Here is a 20,772-nt window from a genome sequence, read left to right on the forward strand (position 1 = left end):
GGAGAAATGCCAGTTATGGGTGAAGGGGAGGAAGGCAGCAAATCACACTGCCACGTATGCACCTAAGCAACAACCTTGCATGTTTTTCACATGTACCCCAAAACCTAAAATGCAATAAAAAAAAAAAAAAAAAGAGAAAAAAAAAAAAAAAAAAAAATAGGACTGAATCAAATTGAATAATACAACCCGCATTCAATATATCGCAGAAGAGAGAAGAGGAAGTATGCCACCATACCTCCCTCAGCAGGAAAATAGAAGAGGAGAAAAAGTTTTCTTGATTTTGTAAAATCAAACTTTTAAATTCACATTAATTTATTATTTTATATTTAATATGCCTAGGAGCATGGCGGGGGGAGCAAAAACCCTGGTGCTCTTTTCTCCCTTCTGACCCAAATGACTGCTTCTGGCTCAGACCTGGACACTCTGAGCCGAGTGACCTCAGGTAATCACCTCACTCCACTGCTCTCCATATCCTCATCTGCAAAATGGACATCACAATCCACACCCAGAATACCTCCTGGGTTTCCCAGTGTGAGAACATGTTTTGTGTCATAAGCATTCAAAACAATAATATAGGTGAAAATAAAAGTTTGCAAAGTTTTCATACAAGGGAAGGATAACCACCGAGACCAGTGGTAATTCCTCAAATAACACAGATGAGAAGTACTATTCATTCACATTGGACTGCTCAGCCTAGGCTGACTCAAGCACATTGAGCACTTTGTGAGTATTAGGAAAGACACCCTTTCTGGAAAGATACAGCCCTGCACGTCCATAGATTGGTAAGCAAGTACCATCTCTGGGCAAATAGAATAAGGGATCCCTTCCTCCAGGTGGACAAAGCCCTGTGGCAGGGTTCCAGCCCCCATGTACACTCCCACAGGCATTCCTGCATAACCAAGTTCAACAGACCTGGTTTTAGCTCTGGCTCTGTTCCTCAAATTCTATAACCATGGGATCATCTTTACCATCTCTAAGCCTCAGTTTCTACCCAAAAAGAATGACGAAATTGAATTGTGATTTCTATGCCCTCCTTCAGCTGTAAAAGCAACAAAAATCCTAATGTGCTCTTCTATCCTTCTACACAAGGGATTATGTACCATACAAACTGCAATTTCTAACCTTAACTTTTTTTTTAAGTCATCTGATGACACTCCCTAAATATTTGAATGAAATTATGTATAGTTTGATGTGGAGCAGATTAAAAAGTAAACGCTTTAGTATATACATGATGGTTCAGGTGTAAAGCAACATGGTTAACCTGCAAAACAGGAATAACTACCCATCTATTGAGGCCTTCACCCACTTTCTGTGGCCTGAATATAAGAATCAGTGATGAAGTCCCTGCTTCTCCCCTAGTGCCCATTGCACCCAGGAAGTGGGAACTTTAAGGAGCCAAACAAAGACTGTTTCTTTGTTGATATCTTGTTGCCAGAAAACAGAAATCAGATCCTCACCCAGATCCTCCAATCAGCAAATCCGAGTGCCAATAAGCTCTTCACAGTGGGAGGACAAACAAATAGCAATCTACCTTTACAAAGCTCAAGAACTTTTAGTCCTAAATTTGGGTTTAAGGCTTTAAAAATCAGGTACACACATAAAAAACCCATTAACGACTCTCAAAATGTTAGCAGAAATAAATTTGGCTGTACTGGTCACTATTTCGAACATTAGTTTTGGTTTCTCTTCTTCTTTTTTGTTTTCCTTGCCTTGTATTTTGAGCAGGAGGGATTATCTGTTATAACCAGTTATATCATTTTTCAGAGAAGGAAAGTAAAGTCCAGAAAGGGAAAGAGAGTAGCTCCATGTCACACAGCAGAGCATATTGATATGGCCAGGGGTACAATCCAATGCTCTTTCTACTGTCCCATGATTAAGATGTAACCAGAATGTTCAGTGAAAAAAAAAGATGCCACATACATCACTAAGTCAAATTTTCAATTTCAAAGGATGAATGTTCTTACCACTAACCAAGATTGTCAATGGCAGAAAGTAAATCTTCCCTCCACCGCTGCCCAGCATCAAGACAGGTGACCTCCCACAGGTTAATGGCAAAGCCTCCCCTAGGTTAGAAGAACCTCAGCCCCCATGAGCTATGTCGTTGTAGTGCCTTCCTGAGAACTGGGACCAGAACAAGCATTCTCTGGATCAACGCCCTGTTTTGTCACCATCTCTGTTCTTCAAGAGCAATGCCGCCACTGTTCCTGAGGCCACTGCACCAGCCACACTAGTCATGTCCCAGCGTTGCCCCTAGGTGGTCCCAAAAGCCCCTGTGTAATTACAAAACCATTCTGTGAAGATAAACCAAACATTTGGGAGAAGAAAAATAGATGCCACATATTAAAATAAGGCTCCCTTTATTAAACAAATCAGACACAAGCATGAAACTGTGTGCCAGATAGCAGCAATGAGGAGGGGCCCCCAAATATATGCAGATGACAATTAAAACCAATCAGAAGTTTATTTTTCTTACCTAAGTACAAAACACTTCTTCTCATCAGTGGACACCACTCCCAGGCAACCTGGCAATGGTGGTGGATCCAGGTGGTATTCAAGATTTTCTTCCAAAGTCACTGGGGTGAAAAGCCATTCTACTTCAACCTCTACGTGACCTTCTAAAATGTACAGTTTATAGGGTAGTCCTTTGTGGAGTACTGTGGAGGGTCAATCGAAGCTTCCAGTGTAAGTTTAGTGTCTGGTGAAGACACCAGAGCCAAAAATTCCACCAAGGCCCTGGAAAGACTGGAGGCCCCTCTGTCTCATACAGTGATTACTGTATCATCCATGAAATCTTCTCCTGGACCCTAGGTGATCATTACTCCCGAGATACCTGAGGCAGCGCAGACTCTGCCACAGGCTCCTCAGACCCAAAGCAGAGCTTACTTGGGAGAGTCAGAGCTCATGGCCATTAGCTTCTAAGAGGATGTGGCTGAAAGGCGCAGAGCAAGAAACGGCTTCAGAGACTAAGCACATGTTAATTTTAGAACTGGAGCACACATGACAGTTGTAGTTTCACCAACAAGTTTATTCTCTCTGACCTTTTGGATTTGCAGCAAATTAATTGTGTGTGTGTGTGTGTGTGAGTGTGTGTGTGTGTGTGTGTGTGTTGGGGAGGAGGTGAACTGGGCTTTGATGGATAGATGAAATGATGAAAAACCAGGAAAGAGAGCTGGGCGTGGTGACACGTGCCTGTGGTCCCAGCTCTTTGGGAGGCTTGGAGGATCACTTGAGCCCAAGAGTTTGATTGAGGATGCAGTGTGCTATGATCACACCTGTGAACAGCCACTGCCCTCCATCCTAGACAACATGGTAAAACCATGTGTCGAAGAAAAGAGAGAGAGGGAGAGAGAGACAGAGAGAAAACCCCAAAACTGGAAAGAAAGATCACTAGATTGAGCGATGCAACACAAGCATCCTTAGGAACAGAAGGGAAATCTGACGACTCATATTAACCTGTTAATTTATACCACGGCTCTGTACAAAAATAAAAAAAGGTTCTCATAAGATTAACAATTTAAATAAATATTTGATAGAACATTCTTTCTCATTTTTATAGCTCATCCTTAGGGTTGATATTCAGTTCATGCTTTCCTTGCTGTTCTTCATCCAGGATTGCAATCACTTCATCAGCCTGTATTCGCTCCTGTAAAAAAGGCAATTTACACATTTCTGTTACAAGCATAATAATCAGTCTCATCAGCAGACGCTTCCCAAACACTTCCTAACATCCATCTGGACATGGGTTGATGCTAAATCCAGTTAAGCACTGAACATCTCCTCTTCAACCCCACACTGATGCCTTCTCCTAACATTCCTAGGTCCGAAGCAGTTACTTTCTAAGACTTCTCTCCTGCAAAGAACTACTGTATGTTCAATTGCTTTCCGCCCTTTCTATTTCATGGCCCCATAGACATCTCCAACTCAGTTCAGTGTTGAAGCTGAATTCTCCGTTTTCTCCCCAAGAACCTGCTCTGCTCTTCACATAGGCTCTCTCTCAGTAGAGACCAACACTGCTCACCCATTTGCCTTAAAAGTCTGACCATGGTTTCTTGCATGTGATAAGTCACCTATTCTGTTCTCTCTGCTATCTCTGCTCTTTCTCTTCAATGCACTATTGTCGCCGTAGTTTAGGTCAGGATTTCTCAATTTTGGACTGATTGACATTTTTAGACTGGACAATTCATTGTTGGCAGGGTGGGAGGGTGAGGCTGCCCTGTGCATTGCTGGATGCTCAGTGACATCCCTGGCCTCTCTACCTACTACAAGGAGTCAACAATAACCTCCCGCATCAAGCCCCAGATATTGCCAAAGTCCACTAAAGGGCAAAATTGCTCCTTTTTTTTTGAAACAGAGTCTTACTCTGTCGCCAGGCTGGAGTGCAGTGGCGTGATCTCAGCTCACTGCAGTCTCTGCCTCCCAGGTTCAAGAAATTCTCTTGCCTCAGCCTCCTGAGTAGCTGGGACTACAGGCCTGCGCCACCACATCCAGCTAATTTTCGTACTTTTTGTAGAGATGGGGTTTCACCATGTTGACAAGGATGGTCTTGATCTCTTGACCTCGTGATCTGCCTGCCTTGGCCTTCCAAAGTGCTGGAATTACAGGCATGAGCCACTGCGCCCAGCCTTTTTTTTTTTTTTTTTGAGACGGAGTTTCACTCTTGTTGCCCAGGCTGGAGTGCAGTGGCGCGATCTCGGCTCACTGCAACCCTCGCCTCCCAGGTTCAGGCGATTCTCCTGCCTCAGCCTCCTGCGTAGCTGAGATTCCAAGAACCTGCCACCATGCCCGGCTAATTTTTTTTTGCATTTTTAGTAGAGACGGGTTTTCACCATGTTAACCAGTTTTGTTCTTGAACTCCCGACCTCCGGTGATCCACTCGTCTCGGCCTCCCAAAGTGCTGGGATTACAGAGCCACTGCGCCGGACCAATTGCTCGCTCTTGAGAGCCACTGTTGTAAGCCCTCATCATCTGTTCGTTACTGCTGCAGCCTCCGAATTGCTCTCCCGGATTCACTGCTCACCCTCACATGCTTCTGATGAATCCTACTGGCTTAAATCTGACTATATCTCCTTCCTCCTCACAACTCTTTAATGGGTCGCTACTGCTTGAAGTTTCAGGTCTACTTTTCTTGCTGTACTTACAAGGAGCTGCCTTATACCTTTCTTTCTTCTTATTCATACCTTTCTCTCTTCTTCAGGCTTATTTTGCTTCTCTCCTCACCTTACAGTCCAACTTCTTAACTTACCTCAAGTTCCCTGAATGTAACACTTTGAAAAGAATTCCCTAATCTGATTCTGAAATAAGTGTTTCTCTAGATGTCCCCAGTAGCATGTACATTTTCTTTTATTCCTCATATTAATCCATCAGCAGGTCCAGCTGGTCTACCTCCAAATTGTATCTCAAACCTTCCACATCTTTTCACCTTCTCTGTTACTACTCCAGTCTAAGCCTACATGTTTGCTAATCTTCTGTATCCTGTACCTCTCCAGGATTGGAGGAGGTGTGCGTGTGTTGGAGTAGGGGGACCACAATGACTTCCCACCAGTTACAATAAAATTCACATTTCCTGGCTGGGCACAGTGGTTCATGCCTATAATCCCAGCGCTTTGGGAGGTCGAGACAGGAGGATCAAAAGGTCAGGAGTTTGAGACCAGCCTGGCCAACATGGTGAAACCCCCTCTCTATTAAAAATACAAAAATTAGCTGGGCATGGTGGCGCATGCCTATAGTTCCAGCTACTTGGAAGGCTGAGGCAGGAGAATCCCTTGAACCCAGGATGTGGAGGCTGCAGTGAGCCAAGATCATGCTACTGCACTCCAGCCTGGGCGACAGAGAGAGTCTGAAAAAAACAAAATATTCACATTTCCTAATCGGCCTGTGGGATCTGGCCCCTGGCTCCTCCGTGTCCTCCTGTTACGCTACTCTCCCTCCTGTCTGACATATTCCAGATGCTCCGGCTTTCACTGTTTCTTGGCAAAGACTCCAAACATCTTACCGTCTCTGCCTGGAATACTCTCTTCCAGACATTTACCTTGGTGGATGTCTCATTTTTCAGGTTTCAGCTCTCATGCCATTTGTTTGGAGAAGGCTCACACTTTGCCGCTCCTACCCCTTCACTCTGAAATCAGTTATCTTGTTCCATTTTCCACACATCATCGGTCACTATCTGAAAGTCTCTCAATTATTTAATTTTTTTTGGCAGGGTGGCCTGTTTCTTTCCACTAGAATGTAAGCTCCAGAAGAGCAGGGTGTCTTATCTTCCTGATTACTGCTGTATTTTCAGTGCTCTGAAAAGCCACTGACATTTGGTAAGAGTTCTATTTTCTTTGATGAGTAAATATATAAAGGATGAATCCTTTCTCCGTCTAAAATGCCTCTCCCTAAAGAAATCTTACTGATCTTTTAAAGCTTTTTTCAAATGTCATCTCAAAGAAGTCTTTTCGGAGGATTGCTTTTTTATATCCCTCAAACCATGCATTTGCTTATAAGATACTTAACGAACCACATTTGCCTTGTGGTTTAATTAGTTGGGCCCTTGTATTACCTCTCCAATGTGACTTCAAGCTCCTTGAAAATAGGAATCATATCTTATTAGTGTGCATTCCCCATAGGCAGTCTTTAACACAGCGCCTGGGCACAGTACGTTAAATAAACAATTATTTTATGACTTGAAAACAAAGTCCCTTTCATGCAAGAGCTTGTAATGAAAAATGTTGACAAAAAGACAATGAGGCCGGCCTCAGTAGCTCACACCTGTAATCCCATCACTTTGGGAGGCCCAGGTAGGCCGATCATGAGGTCAGGAGATTGAGACCATCCTGACTAACATGGTGAAACCCCATTTCTACTAAAAATACAAAAATTAGCTGGGCATGATGGTGCATACCCATAGTCCCAGCTACTCGGGAGGCTGAGGCAGGGAAATTGCTTGAACCTGGGAGGCAGAGGTTGCAGTGAGCTGAGATTGTGCCACTGCACTCCAGCCTGGCAACAGAGTGAGACTCCATGTAAAAAAAAAAAAAAAAAAAAGGCAAGTAAAAGGCCAAATATACTAAATAACAGAAAACTAAATTGCTGCCACATCTAAATAAAAAGCCCAATTACTACTTTACAAATATGAAGAAAACAATCTTTTTTTCTTTTTTGAGACAGAGTCTTACTCTGTCACCCAGGTTGGAGTACAGTGGTATGATCTCGGCTCACAGCAACTTCCGCCTCCTGGGTTCAAGCAGTTTTCCTGCCTCAGCTTCCCCAGTAGCTGGGATTACAGGCATGCACCACCATGCTTAGCTAATTTTTATATTTTTAGTAAAGAAGGGGTTTCGCCACGTTGGCCAGGCTGGTCTTGAAACCCTGATCTCAGGCAATCTGCCCACCTCAGCCTCCCCAAGTGCTAGGCCCAGCCGAGGAAAACAATCTTTATGCTTAACAAATTAACACATACAAGCTTTCACATCTATTGACCACAAGAAATTATCGTAATCCTGTCTCTCATAAAGGGAAAGAAATTCAAGAGCTGGAACCAATATATATGAAGCTTCAAACATCCTTGCATCCTTAAGAGAATGTTGCTAAGTACTCCTTGATAACTGAGAACCTTTTTTTTTTTTTTTTTTTTTTTTTTTTGAGACGGAGTTTCACTCGTTACCCAGGCTGGAGTGCAATGGCGCGATCTCGGCTCACCGCAACCTCCGCCTCCTGGGTTCAGGCAATTCTCCTGCCTCAGCCTCCTGAGTAGCTGGGACTACAGGCACGCGCCACCATGCCCAGCTTATTTTTTGTATTAGTAGAGACGGGGTTTCACCATGTTGACCAGGATGGTCTCGATCTCTTGACCTCGTGATCCACCCGCCTCGGCCTCCCAAAGTGCTGGGATTACAGGAACTGAGAACCTTTAAAGTAATTCATAATAAGCATAAGAATCTGCCAGCTCTAATGACTTGCTCATAGGTAGGCATTTTCTGTTCAGGGATTCAATCTGAGAAAAGATGTCTAAGCCAGGGACTCCCAAACTCTGCTGCTGCACATTAGAATCACCTGGAGAGCTTTTAAAACTCATGAAACCCAGATATTAGTAGTTTGTAAAGATCACCAGATGATTGCCACGTGAAGCAAAGAATGTGAATCACAGCCTGGGCTAATTTAGAGGAAGAGGTTCTGGTCATTTCCCACTGTGGCCACTAGATGCCGCTACCTCCTGAAGAGTGGAGAGTTTCTCGTACTTTTCCGTCAGAGGAATGGACATTGGCATTGATGTTTCCTGATTAGAAAGGAGCAAAGAGGGCGGGGCGCGGTGACTCACGCCTGTAATTCCAGCACTTTGGGAGGCCGAGGAGGGTGGATCACGAGGTTAGGGGTTCAAGACCAGCGTAGCCAAGATGGTGAAATCCCGTCTCTACAAAAAATACTAAAATTAGCCGGATGTGGTAGTGGGAGTGTATAATCCGGAGCCTGTAACCCCAGATACTCGGAAGCCTGAGGCAGGAGAATCTCCTGAACTCAGGAGGCGGAGGTTACAGTGAGCTGAGATCGAGCCACTGCACTCTAGCCTGGGCGACAGAATGAGAATCCGTCTGAAAAAAAAAAAAAAAAAAAAAGAAGAGCAAAGAGAACTTACTTAGTGTGAGCTTAACTTTGAGAGAACAATACCTTGGAAGAGAACGTTTGGATTGTGAATGATGAAATAGATTAAATGTCTGCTGAATTGAGTATTAAAATAGTGATGTAATTTTTCAATAATTTATCTTCACTGTCTACCCATTTATGTAGGTTTCTTAGTTTAAAAAAAAAAAAAAAAAAGGTGCTTTGATGGAATGCTGGCATTTTGGAGACGGAAAATACAAAGACATAAAATAATGATCCGGGAAGGCAATTGTTCATTCCCCTCTGAAGTTTTCAGGACTCTGTCTCTGGTCCTTTTGTCAGGGCCAGCCTGCCGGCCGGCCTTCCTTCCTTCCTTTCTTCTTTCTCTCTCTTTTTCTTTCTTCCTTTCTTTCCTTTTCTTTCTTTTCTTTTTCTTGTTTTTTTTTTGAGACAGAGTCTTGCTCTTGTCACTGAGGCTGGAGTACAGTGGCACGATCTCGGCTCACTGCAACCTCCACCTCCTGGGTTCAAGTGATTCTCCTGTCTCAGCCTCCCGAGTAGCTGGGATTACAGGCTCCTGCCACCACGCCTGGCTAATTTTTGTATTTTTAGTAGACACGGGGTTTCACCATGTTGGCCAGGCTGGTCTCAAACTCCTGACCTCAGGTGATCCACCCGCCTCGGCCTCCCAAACTGCTGTGATTATAGGTGGAAGCCACCTCTCCCAGGCAGGGCCATTCTTTCCATGCCTGGTTATCCTCTTCTTTTATAGGTCTGAGCTTATAGAAGTCTTCCTTGATTCCCCACTACAAAACGTACACTGCTGTCTTCTCACGGCCTATTTACTAGTTGATCTGTCCAAGCGCCTTGTAGTCTGAGACCTTGTTCTGTTTACCCTTCTACCCCTAGGGCCTACCCGGCAGAGTTTCCCAGGCAGATAATAACAGGTCTTCTGTACAATAAAAGGTCATAAGAGGTATTTCGTAAAATATATGAAACAATGGCTTAGGGAATGTGGGCAAACACTTTGTGAGTTGGGTTTGATGGTGAAAAGTAGATGAGAAAAAGGCATTATTTTAAAATAGTTTCTGATGAAATTGCATTCAATTTAGGAACCTAAGAAAGAAAACTGGATAGAATGCCATTTGTAAGAATAGGATTTCATAGCTTCATCAATACTTGGGGCGGGAGAAGACTTGGAAGTCACCCAGTGCAGCCTCTGCTACGATGTTTCAGATTCCGTTTCAGCGTTCCATGCCAAGCAGTTGCCTGGGCTTTGACTGGAGCCATCCAATCAGCACTTCCGAGGCAGACAATGCGGCCAAACTCTGGTGACTATTTGAAAGATATTCCTGTGTTGAGCCCAGATTTTCCCTCCAGGGCCTCTAGCCATTGGTCGTAATTCATGCCTCTGCAACTTTGCAAGTAGAGACTATGACATCTGCCCGTGAGCTTCCAAAAGGCTGAGATCATGCTCTCCTCCTAAGTGTCCTCAGCTACTTTGCAAATAACAATATTATTTAAATATTTAATGTACTAATATTAATAATCTTTCAGGTTTCCTTACCCTCTTCTAAATATTTTTCATAAATGATTCAAAACTATTTGCTATGATTTGTAAGGAAACAAATCAGTCTTCTGGGTGACCAATAAAAAGTGATTCCTCGTTGATGCCACAGGGGTTTTTTTGTTTTGTTTTTGAGACAGAGTCTTGCTCTGTTGCCCACGCTGAAGTGCGGTGGTGTGATCTCGGCTCACTGCAAATTACAAGTCCCAGGTTCGAGCGATTGTCCTGCCTCAGCTTCCAGAGTAACTGGGATTACAGGTGCATGCCACCACACCCAGCTAATTTTGTATTTTTAGTAGAGATGGGGTTTTACCATGTTAGTTAGGCTGGTCTTGATCTCCTGACCTCAAGTGATTCACCCACTTCGGCCTCCCAAAATTCTGGGATTACAGGCATGAGCCACTGTGCCCGGCCTCAGAACTTGTTAATAAGCTCAAGACATGTTAGTGGCTATCAGTTATCACTGATGTGGCTATTTCTACAAACAGCTTCACTTATTAGAACATATCTGATTACGAACTGCCTTTATAGCCCCTCTTTTCCCCAGATGAAGCAGTTTAAAGGACTTCTCAGATAAAGCAGTTCATGAAGCAAGCCTAATTGGCTTTCTTGATGGGTGAGAAACTCACCAATTCTCTATAAAGTGGGTCCAGGGTGAACCACAGAGCCACTGCACACCTCTGGCCCTTCGTGACTGCCTTCACCCCATGAGGGTTCTCTCCTCCAGATGAGAAGCTGATCATGCGCCCACATTTTGGTTTTATAGAGGCCTGAGAAAGAAGGCAAAGATTAGACTTTCAATTGCTGTATCGTAAACATTTCCACAAGTCCTATTCCTCTGGCCTATGAGATTATTTCAGTTAAGGACTGAACCGAAGAAGAAAAGGAATCCTGGGATTGAAGATGATGTAAACTGTCTCAATTTTCTCAGCTGTAAAACAAAGTTAAGCTCAAAATAATATATACCTCAGAAAATAAAAAAGTTTTTTCAAGTAAAATGGGCGGTAAAGTCCACATACATAGCAATCGTTCAATACATGCTATGACGATAGTCTGCAAATTCAAAGAAGGTGAAGTTTTTCTCTCATCATTCATTTCCTTAGCACTATCAAAGCATCTGGATACGAGGTAGATGTCCATTCCATACTTGTGGAATTAAAAAAAAAAAAAAAAAGAACAGAATATTTGCAGTGCTGGAAAAGTTCTGTTATTGATCTAGGTAGTGGTTACATGAGTGCATGTTCCTTCTAATTTTTAAATTGTACATTCATAGTGTATGTACTCTTCACAATACAAACATTTTTAAAACTCGAAAGTCATAATTCTGCATGATATTTCATTTCCTTTACACTCTTCTTTCCCAGGGGTTATTTAGGCATTGCTTGAACACCTCTAGTGGTGAGAACCCAACCCCCACTGGAGTGGCCTGTTCGCCATGGCCTTTAAGTGTGTTTAAGATTGGCACGCTCCTTCCAAGCTTGTGCACTGCTCAGGTGGAGCTGTCCACAGTGTTTAGGGAGAAGAGAGCAGTGAGAGAAAAAGGGCAGAAGATCAAACCAGCTGCCTCTTCAAGTTGAGAGAGCTTAAGCAACTGAATAGTAGAGGCTTTGCTTCTGTGTTTAAAGAAGTGTCTCATGTGAGTAGAGTCCATTTTTCTTCCTTGGGAAATACAGAAACTTTATTCATTCCTCAGTATAGCTCAGAAAAGTAAAGTAAAACCAAAAAACAGTGCACTAGCCATTTTACTAGATAAGCACATGGGCTGGTTCTAACTAGCCATTTTCTGAATTGACTTGAGTTGACATATGCCTGTAAATTGTTGGTATCCTTCCGCATAAAATGAGCTTGCTGGTTTTTAATGCTAGCTACAGGAAGAATATTTTAAAATTTCCTAAAGTCCTTGACTGCTACATAACATCGGTACTCCCGGACTGTGTGACTACGTATGGAAAGTCAGAGGTAGTTGGAGGAGTCAGAAAGCCAGAGAGCCAGGTGGGTGCATGTGTGTTTATGTGTGTGTGTGTGTGTGTGTGTGCATTTGTGTCTATGGGAGTCTGCATGTGTTTGTTTATGTGATTTGTGTGCAACTGTTAAGAATAGCAGAAAACAGCAGTCTGTTTCTTGTTACTCTCCTATTCACAATAACTGAAGAGTGATTTGTCTCTGCTGGAACTGCTTTTCCTAAACAACTTTACCAAGGCAGATTTTCTGGTGTACATCTAGATGGCTTACTAGTCAGTGGTATCATCAGTGTCAATCAGATTCTGTTTTTCTGGAGAAGGAATTTGTACATTTCCACATAGAAACAGCAACATAAATGAAATGTAAAATTTATGAAGTAGGATAGAGAAGCCTTCTGATTAAATTGCCTTGGGATGCTGGAGTTTCAGGTTTTCTGGGCTGCCCTTTCCCTGGTGCTGGTCAGGACTCACTCAAACACACGTTTACCAATGCTTCTAAGTGATTACCAGGTCTTGATAACATTTTATAAGACTAAAAAAAGAGTATGGTGACAATTTAGTATTTTCTTTCTTGTGGAATTGAAAGTACCATTAAACATGAATAGCTCTGGGAATGTTTAGGAAAAGAAGCTGTGAAGTGCATGAGGCAGTTGGAATTGATTATAGGTGTGGGTTCACAAGGATCTCTAATCTCATCACATAGGGTATATCATCTGATACATGTCAGGTATTTGGAGGAATAAACAAACTTTAGTGAAACTGTTTCCATGTGTGACATTGTTTCTATAGGAAAAATATGTTATGAAGTTTAGATAAATGATTATAAACACACTTTCGTAACACAGCCCTGTTTATACTGAATTTAATTTTTCATAAACAAATGGAACTCATTAAATTTTATCTTTTTTGAACTTGCACAGAGAAACCAACATCCCTGAATTCCCAAGTCTCACAAATAAATGCTGTATTGAAAATAACCCATATATCTTCCAAGCATACTAAGCATAATTTAAAATATTCCTTTTGCTTTCCGTCTAACTGATGATCGAGTTAGAAAAGCATTTGTGCTGTGATTGTCTTTAATAAAAGTAAAATTTCAGTCACCTTTCAGATAAATATCCAACTTCCAGATTTTTCCAAAGTAAGGGACTCAGAAGACTTTACTCCCTGTGTGGCCTTAAGCTATGCCATCTCTCTGCTCCATTCGTTCCTCCACAGTCAAAGGGAAACTTAAACTAACGTATACCAATTTTTTTGGTTGTTGTTACTGGTACTAGAATAAACCTCCTGTGGGAAAGGGATAAAAACTGGTTTATCTAAAATTTTAGTTATCTACATTATTCCCTAAAAGGTCATTGTATGCATTAATATGAAGTGTAAGTAATTTGAGAAAAATAAATGTTCTCAAATAGGAGCTTTTGGATTAAAAAATTGTTTATCACTCATAAGTGAGTGTTGAACAATGAGAACACATGGACACAGGGAAGGGAGCATCACACACTGGGGCCTGGGGGATTGGGGGCTAAGGGAGGAATAGCAGGAGGTAGGGGGACTGGGGAGGGATAGCATTAGGAGAAATATCTAATGTAGATGACGGGGCAATAGATGCAGCAAGCCACCACCATGGCACATGTATACTTGTGTAAGAAACCTGCACGATCTGCACATGTACCCCAGAACTTAAGGTATAATGATAATATAACATAAAAACAATTGTTTAAATTGGTTTTACTTTTTTCAGGGGAGGTTAGATTCAGTGTTTTTAAAAATAATCATAGATTCTAATTAAAATTGTAGCACTCTCAAAGGAGAATATTATCTGCTTTCACGTCTTTAAAAAGCAGAATTCCAGTTAACTTGACAGTCAGCAGTTAATGAAATAGGCATACCCTGCTTTAAGCATCGAGCATTTCCAAATATGGCCACTAGATGGAGGAGAAGCAAAGAAATATTTTCAACCGCCTGACTTTCAAACTGTGAAGTGCCAGTATTTTCGTACCTCAGTTTCAGAGTTAGCAGAGATCAGAAATCAAATGCTTCCTACACACAAGCTTTCCCAGAGGTGGAAAAAAAAATTCTGGATTATAAATTCCAGACTGTCAATCTTGATTTAATATATCAGATTATGGAGCATTAAACTACTCCCATATTAGTATTTAAGCTTTTTACAAAAAAGTGAGGCATCGTGACCTTTTTAACATACATTATTGTATAAAGTTGCATGAAATTTTTGTTTAGTTATAACAATTTTTCTAGACAATTTTAACCAGAATCCTCATAGGAATCACCTTTAAACCCAGTGATACATACTTTTTGATGTCATCTGCTTATACCACAGTACTGTGTCATGAATGACATACGTGTGCCATGAATGACATCTATGTTTCACTAATAAGAAAAGCATGTAAGCTATGAGGGGGAAAGCATAAAATTCAAGAAAAGTTTTAGAGATAGCTTCTATAATGCCAAAACTTTGAAGTTTATCACATACACGTCCCAACTATTTACATTTTGTATGGTGGAAAGAGATACCTGATAAACTATAATCTAATTACCTTCTCAACTGTAAAATATGTTTCCCTACCATTGTATATGCTCTTTGGCTTAAAGACCAAAGGATGCTAACTATATAGTCTTTAAGTATTAAGTAGGCTTGTTTTCCAAAGGCACAGGTTTGCTTAGGAAGATGATGGTTGAATTGAGCTTTTGATTTACTATTTATTTACATATATTTGTGTGTGTGTGTGTGTGTGTGTGTGTGTGTTTATCAATTTTCAGGTATAGGTTTATTACATACAATCACAATCGTATGTATTTCTATGCACATATATGTATGTGTATACCTACAGGTATATACACACACATGTGTACATACACACATATATGATAATTTTGGAAACTAGATATTTGAAGGCCAATGTTCAGTCCGGGTGTGTAGAACATTTTCAACCAGGTTACTTGAAAGACACCTTGTAGAATCATTTGACTTATTCTATAGAGACTTGTGTGACTTGGAACTGATGTTCTTATGTTTCCATCAAACTACTTGACAAAGAATTACAAGACCTAGGTTTTGGTTCCAAATCTAACACTAACTAGCTAAATGATCATGATGAATGCTTAATATCTAAATTCTTTAATTCATCCATCTCTACAACATACTAGAAGATTTTTATGGATGCCTCTAACAGTTTATGATCCATACATTTACTGGGACTCCCTTAACCTCCTGAAATCTTGAGCTCAGAAGTATTTGAAATCCAACAGTCTTGAAGTCCTTAGAAAAATGGCAATACTGAGCTAAAAAATACTAATAAGAATGCAAGAATAGATTTACTTACAGTCACAGTCTTAGCATCCATCTCAGTGAATATGAACTCTCCTCCTTCAAAGTCATCATTCATATATAGGAGAGCACTATAAGAAGGAAGAAAAAAACCATCGTACTATTATATGCTTACAATAGCGTGGTCATAGAATACCGAAGACTGGTGATGTACTGTCCAGCCTCCGTTCATAAATTGCCTTTGAACTAGTCATTGAAATAATTGGCCCTCCAAACGCTTAAACAGAAGATCATATGGAGTTTGGGTTATACCTCTGAAAAGTTCACTTATTCCACCTTCATTAAAATTGTAATCATATTTCAAAGCTTGTGTCTCATTTCACTTCCTCCCCAAAAAACCTAACTAGTTTTAATTTAGTCTAACCCTCTGAACCTGCGCACCTTATTTACAACTCTCTTCTTCCCTTATATAATAGTAACTCTAAAGGATGTTTGTTTGTTTGTTTTTTCCTCCTTAACTGCCTGGAGAGTTCCCTGTGGCCTAGTCACGCCTTTCAGATAGAGGGTGCTTAACCAATGTTTTGGAATCATGATCACAGCATAGTAACAATGAACACATGCTGACTCTAACTCCTGATTCTTTACACACTGAAATATCTTTCAATAGGTTAGGACATTCTTTTCTCGTGAGTTTCTAGTGTCTTATTTATAAAATGCAGACATCATTCTCCATGGGTGTGAATAAGAGATAAGTGACGTGATAAAGTCCTTATGGGTGCCAAGACCCCATGCCCTTGTATTCTGACTGAAATACACATACCACAAGCAATATGTTCCAGGAGAAACAGGAATTTTTTTTGAAAAACATAAAATTTACTTTTTATATTAAAACAAAATGGACATTTTGTTGAATGGGATGCAAAACATGCATAATCTTTAAGATAAAAGTGAGATGATAATGTCACTTCTTGGTTATGGCAGCTGCATCAGAAGATTACTTGAGAATTTCTGCCTCAGAGAGATGAAAACGATATCAAGCAAAATAGAGCACCTTTCCAGCTTTCACTTTGAAAACTGTTAGGTAAAAGCTTTGTTTTGGCACGGTGGCTCACGCCTGTAATCCCAGCACTTTGGGAGGCCAAGGTGGGTGGATCATGAGGTCAAGAGATCGAGACCATCCTGGTCAACATAGTGAAACCCCGTCTCTACTAAATATACAAAAAAAAAAAAAAATAGCTGGGCATGGTGGCACGTGCCTGTAATCCCAGCTACTCAGGAGGCTGAGGCAGGAGAATTGCCTGAACCCAGGAGGCAGAGGTTGCGGTGAGCCGAGATCATGCCATTGCACTCCAGCCTGGGTAACAAGAGCAAAACTCCGTCTCAAAAAAAAAAAAAAAAAAAAAAAAAAAGCTTTGTTTTGAAGCGAGTTCTAGCTCTACCTGTAGTCTCGAAATGTGTAAGCAGGAGGCTCCTTCCAGCATTCATTGGCCTCTGGATCCAACAGACAGTTGTCAGCATGGATGGGATGACTGAGGTCATTTCTTCTGTCCTGCTGACCTGCCAGAAAAGGGAATAGGGAAGAAGGAGGAATGAAGTGCGGCAACTTCCATCAAAGTAACTGACAAACTGACTGTCTTCTCCCACTCCTGGTGTTCTCTGCAAATGCAGGGATGTGAACAACAGGAAAGAATAGATGAAAGAACCGTGGACAAGTAGTTGAGTCTCTGGTCTGGTTTTGGCATGAACCGGATGTGAAATCTCAAGCAAGTCACACCCGTCTCTTCAGCTGTAAAAGTTCTTTCTGATATAAACATACGTGAAAAAAGTCCATGCATTTCATGGGTTGTATTTCATATGGGGCAGCAAAACACTGAGGATGAAATGAAAATGTAAGAAAAAAAAAAAAAGATTTAATTCAGCTAAAACTTCCCAAGTATAAAAGTCTACTCCTGTGACATCATTCTATTCATCATTCTAGTCTATGCCCTCCCTTATTCAGGCGGCGTAAGAGAAGACATAGAGAAGAAATCAGGATGAGCAGGGACTGAGGTGGTCTCTGTCTTTTTAAGAGCATTTATTTCAATCATCTCTTCATCTTCTATGCTTCCACTTAATGCTGGTAGACATCATGGTGACTATAATTTCCATGTTCCTAATTCCTCAAAATGGAAAACCTGCAGCAGAAAAGCTTTTTTTTTTTTTTTTCCGAGACTTCAGTAATTAGGGAAAATTGATTTGGAAGGGAAAATGTTCAGAATGAGGTCTGGAACTTAAGAAAACCAAAATGAAGAAAAAGAGAGAAAGAGAATAGGAGTTCCTAAGCTCTAGAAATCTAGAGCTCATCTAAAATATGAACTATCATGCTACAGAGCTTTGTTTTGCATTGTTTTATTTCCCATTGTATTGCTGGTAAAAGGGAACCGTTTCAGATTGGAATCTCACCAGACAGGGCTGTTCGGCAGACCATGTGTGTATAGGAAAAATACAGAGTTGAGTTCAGCATAAAATAAGATTCTACAATCTTTCGAGCCTTTTCACTGATGTCATAAAACAGACGGGCGCTCTTCAGTGGGACTCGACCTTCATAACCAGACTGAAAAAAAAGCACATTAGAAACAAATGGCTTCATTGGAGGATGTAAGAAAAACAGGCACTAGATTGCGTTGAGCTAATATAGGATTATCATGTCTGTATTGACTAGTGGGAAGGCTACATGTCTGTGGATTTCATTTAGGACATTGTGCCATTGGAGTAAACTCTTCCCAGTAACAGATGGAAAGCCAAAAGCTGCTTGGTTCGTCTTTTCTTCTATCATAATATGTTCTACCAACCTCTCTAACAACCCTTTCTGCAGTAGAGAATAATTACTTGTTTGAATATGTTTTCACTGTTAGATCATGATCTCTGTAAAAAGAGGGATTGCATCTTTTTAGTCAGGATATGCAAAGTTTGATAAGTTGATGGCTGAATGGAGGAATGACGAAATACAAGGAAGGTTCCATTTCACACTTGCTTCCTTCAACTGTCCTCATAGGTACATATTCTAAACCTTTTTCTTTCCTATATCTGCCACTTACAGAAGTCTTAGGCTGGCACTAAGGAACTCAAAAGAAGTTAAGACTTTACTTTGAGTGCCTTCAGGACAGTTGCGCCTTCAAACTTTTCATTGGGCGTATGGGGTGAAGTTTTTCCTCTGTATCCATCACCAACAATCATGATTCCCTGGAAGCAAATACAAGAAGATACTTCATCAATGATAACCGTGTGTGTAGAGGAAAAATACGGAGTTGAGTTGATTTCATTGGGTCTCTTTTTCTGCTTTGGCTGCCAGAATGCTGAGAACTGTAGTCAACGCTAAGAACTATCCCCATTTTACTGCAGGATGCTGGTATATTTCTTTTAATTAAAAGAGATATCTTTATTTAATCTTCATTCTATATTTTTATTATAAAATACTATCACTTTTTATGGAAATGAAAAGAATGTTAATTATTGATATATTGGTTAATTATTAATTAAAATGAAAGGATTTTTCCAGCAACTTTATATGATAGGCAGGGACCTTGCTAGATAGCTGTTGGTCTAGGAAATATGCCAGTAGTTATTCCAGATCCTACCTGGGAAAACTAAAATAATCCCAACCCAAAGGCTGTGAAAGCTCTTCAGAAATAATTTATGTCTTTCTCCTAAAGAAAGCGCTATCTCAGGTCTTGTTTCCTGGCTCCAGATGAGACCAGGACTAAAGCAGTTCCAGCTTCTTGGTAGGCCAGTGCAGTGAGCGCCCCTCCTTCTCCCCGTCCTCACAGTGGCCACGCTGTAGAGCTCCCGGCACTGCTCTTCCGACAGGACGTTATCCAGGAGAACCCGCTGAGTCCCATTCAGCTGCTCCGAGTTGTAGACGAATGTGATGTTCTCATACAGCAGAGGACCACCTGAAGGGACAGAGCACATTGTCTTCCCTGTTACCTCTGTCCCCGAAAAGGAAGCACAGAACACCAAACAGCTTTCAATGTGCAGTGCAAGTGAGTCAGTTTCCTCATGAATATTTAGAAATGCAAAGACACCCTCCAAATTAGAAAGCTTGATAAACACAGTATAGATTCAGAAGAAAGAGAGATGTTTGACTATCAGGTTTCCTGACAATGTCATAAAAATATGACATTTGTACATTATTTTGGGAGAGACAGAACTATTTTTGCATTTGTTTTTAATGCTGATCCTGAAAAGTTGACTGGGCATCTCATAGGACTCTCTTCTGAGAAAACCCACCCTTCTTCATAGCCCCTCATTCATACCTCTGTCACAACACCACAGATTGCATGTTTGGGCCCCCAGACATGACATCCACACCTCAGTTTCACTGGTGTCTAGAGAATACCTTCACCAGGTAATTCAGGTAGTCACACCCAATTCACTTGACTCCTCCTCAGTCTTCTTCCTATCATGTAACTGACCCTAGGATGTCTTGCTTTTGGAATATTTTTCCTCTGTTCTCTACAGCCAAAATCTTCACATTTCTATTTCCATGTAGGAGGGTTTCCTTTGGGCACTAACTCTCTTCCCAAAGAGAGACTGTAACTTTATACAATTCACCCCATATAGGCTCTTCAGAGGGTGACACTTTTGGGACACATTTTAGGTTGTGAAATTACAAAATCAAGACCTGACAGAATCCTTTTCTCAAAGAGTAGGACTGAAGGACAAAGCCTCTGATAGAGAGGAAATCTTCTGATGTAGCATAGTGCAAACATCTTGAACCAGAAAATCGAACAGAAAAGAAAACACTGCTTCCTACTCTTTATAATACTCCTAAGGGGCCTGATGTGTGCTTGTCCATAGCAACAGGTCAACATAAGAACAGCAGGGGTGGGGGAGACACAACCCCTTGCCACCCCGGGACTAGCGAAGGTCACCAACACATTGGTCTAAAACACCCCTGTTGAAGAAAGAAGAGACAATTGAAATTGATGTCTACTTTATCTCTATAAAACAGATTAGTCAGCTAGGGAAGAACACTCTCTAAATGTTTATTAGTCTAGGTAGGATAAAAGACTCACCACAGCTCATGATTAATGGAATATTAAAAGAATGCAGCAGTGTTTCTCAATCTAGAGTGATGTTCGGTTATCTGTTAAACCAAAAGTTTCCTAAGGAGCTCCAGTGCTGGCAAATTATTTTTACTCTAATTTTACTTCTATATATGCAATCATGAAACTATCTATCCATTAATTATTTTAATAGTTTCACACAGTGCCAAAACCTATTTATAAGACTAAATAAAAGCATAAAACGAACTAAATTCCGATTAACAAATGAAATGGTTAATGTTATTTTTCTGAAAATAAAAAGCTACTTTCCGTATGAATAGTCTACTTACT

The 20,772-nt window shown here is 41.0% G+C and overlaps 1 protein-coding gene across 1 annotated transcript in view; it reads right to left on the reverse strand.

Annotated features, from left to right (window-relative positions):
• Positions 1-2,340: 2,340 nt before the first annotated feature.
• Positions 2,341-20,772, reverse strand: part of P3H2 (prolyl 3-hydroxylase 2) — a 165,828-nt gene continuing 147,396 nt past the window's right edge. The window contains 7 exon segments of the mRNA XM_021671370.2: positions 2,341-3,643; positions 10,777-10,917; positions 15,450-15,525; positions 16,834-16,951; positions 17,837-17,987; positions 18,521-18,616; positions 19,199-19,326. Coding sequence (XP_021527045.2) covers positions 3,551-3,643; positions 10,777-10,917; positions 15,450-15,525; positions 16,834-16,951; positions 17,837-17,987; positions 18,521-18,616; positions 19,199-19,326 — 803 coding nt within the window. The 3' untranslated portion in view covers positions 2,341-3,550.

The sequence above is a fragment of the Aotus nancymaae genome, unplaced genomic scaffold (assembly GCF_030222135.1).
Source record: "Aotus nancymaae isolate 86718 unplaced genomic scaffold, 86718_ANA_hifiasm-v0.15.2.pri h1tg000067l, whole genome shotgun sequence".
Classification (NCBI taxonomy): domain Eukaryota; kingdom Metazoa; phylum Chordata; class Mammalia; order Primates; family Aotidae; genus Aotus; species Aotus nancymaae.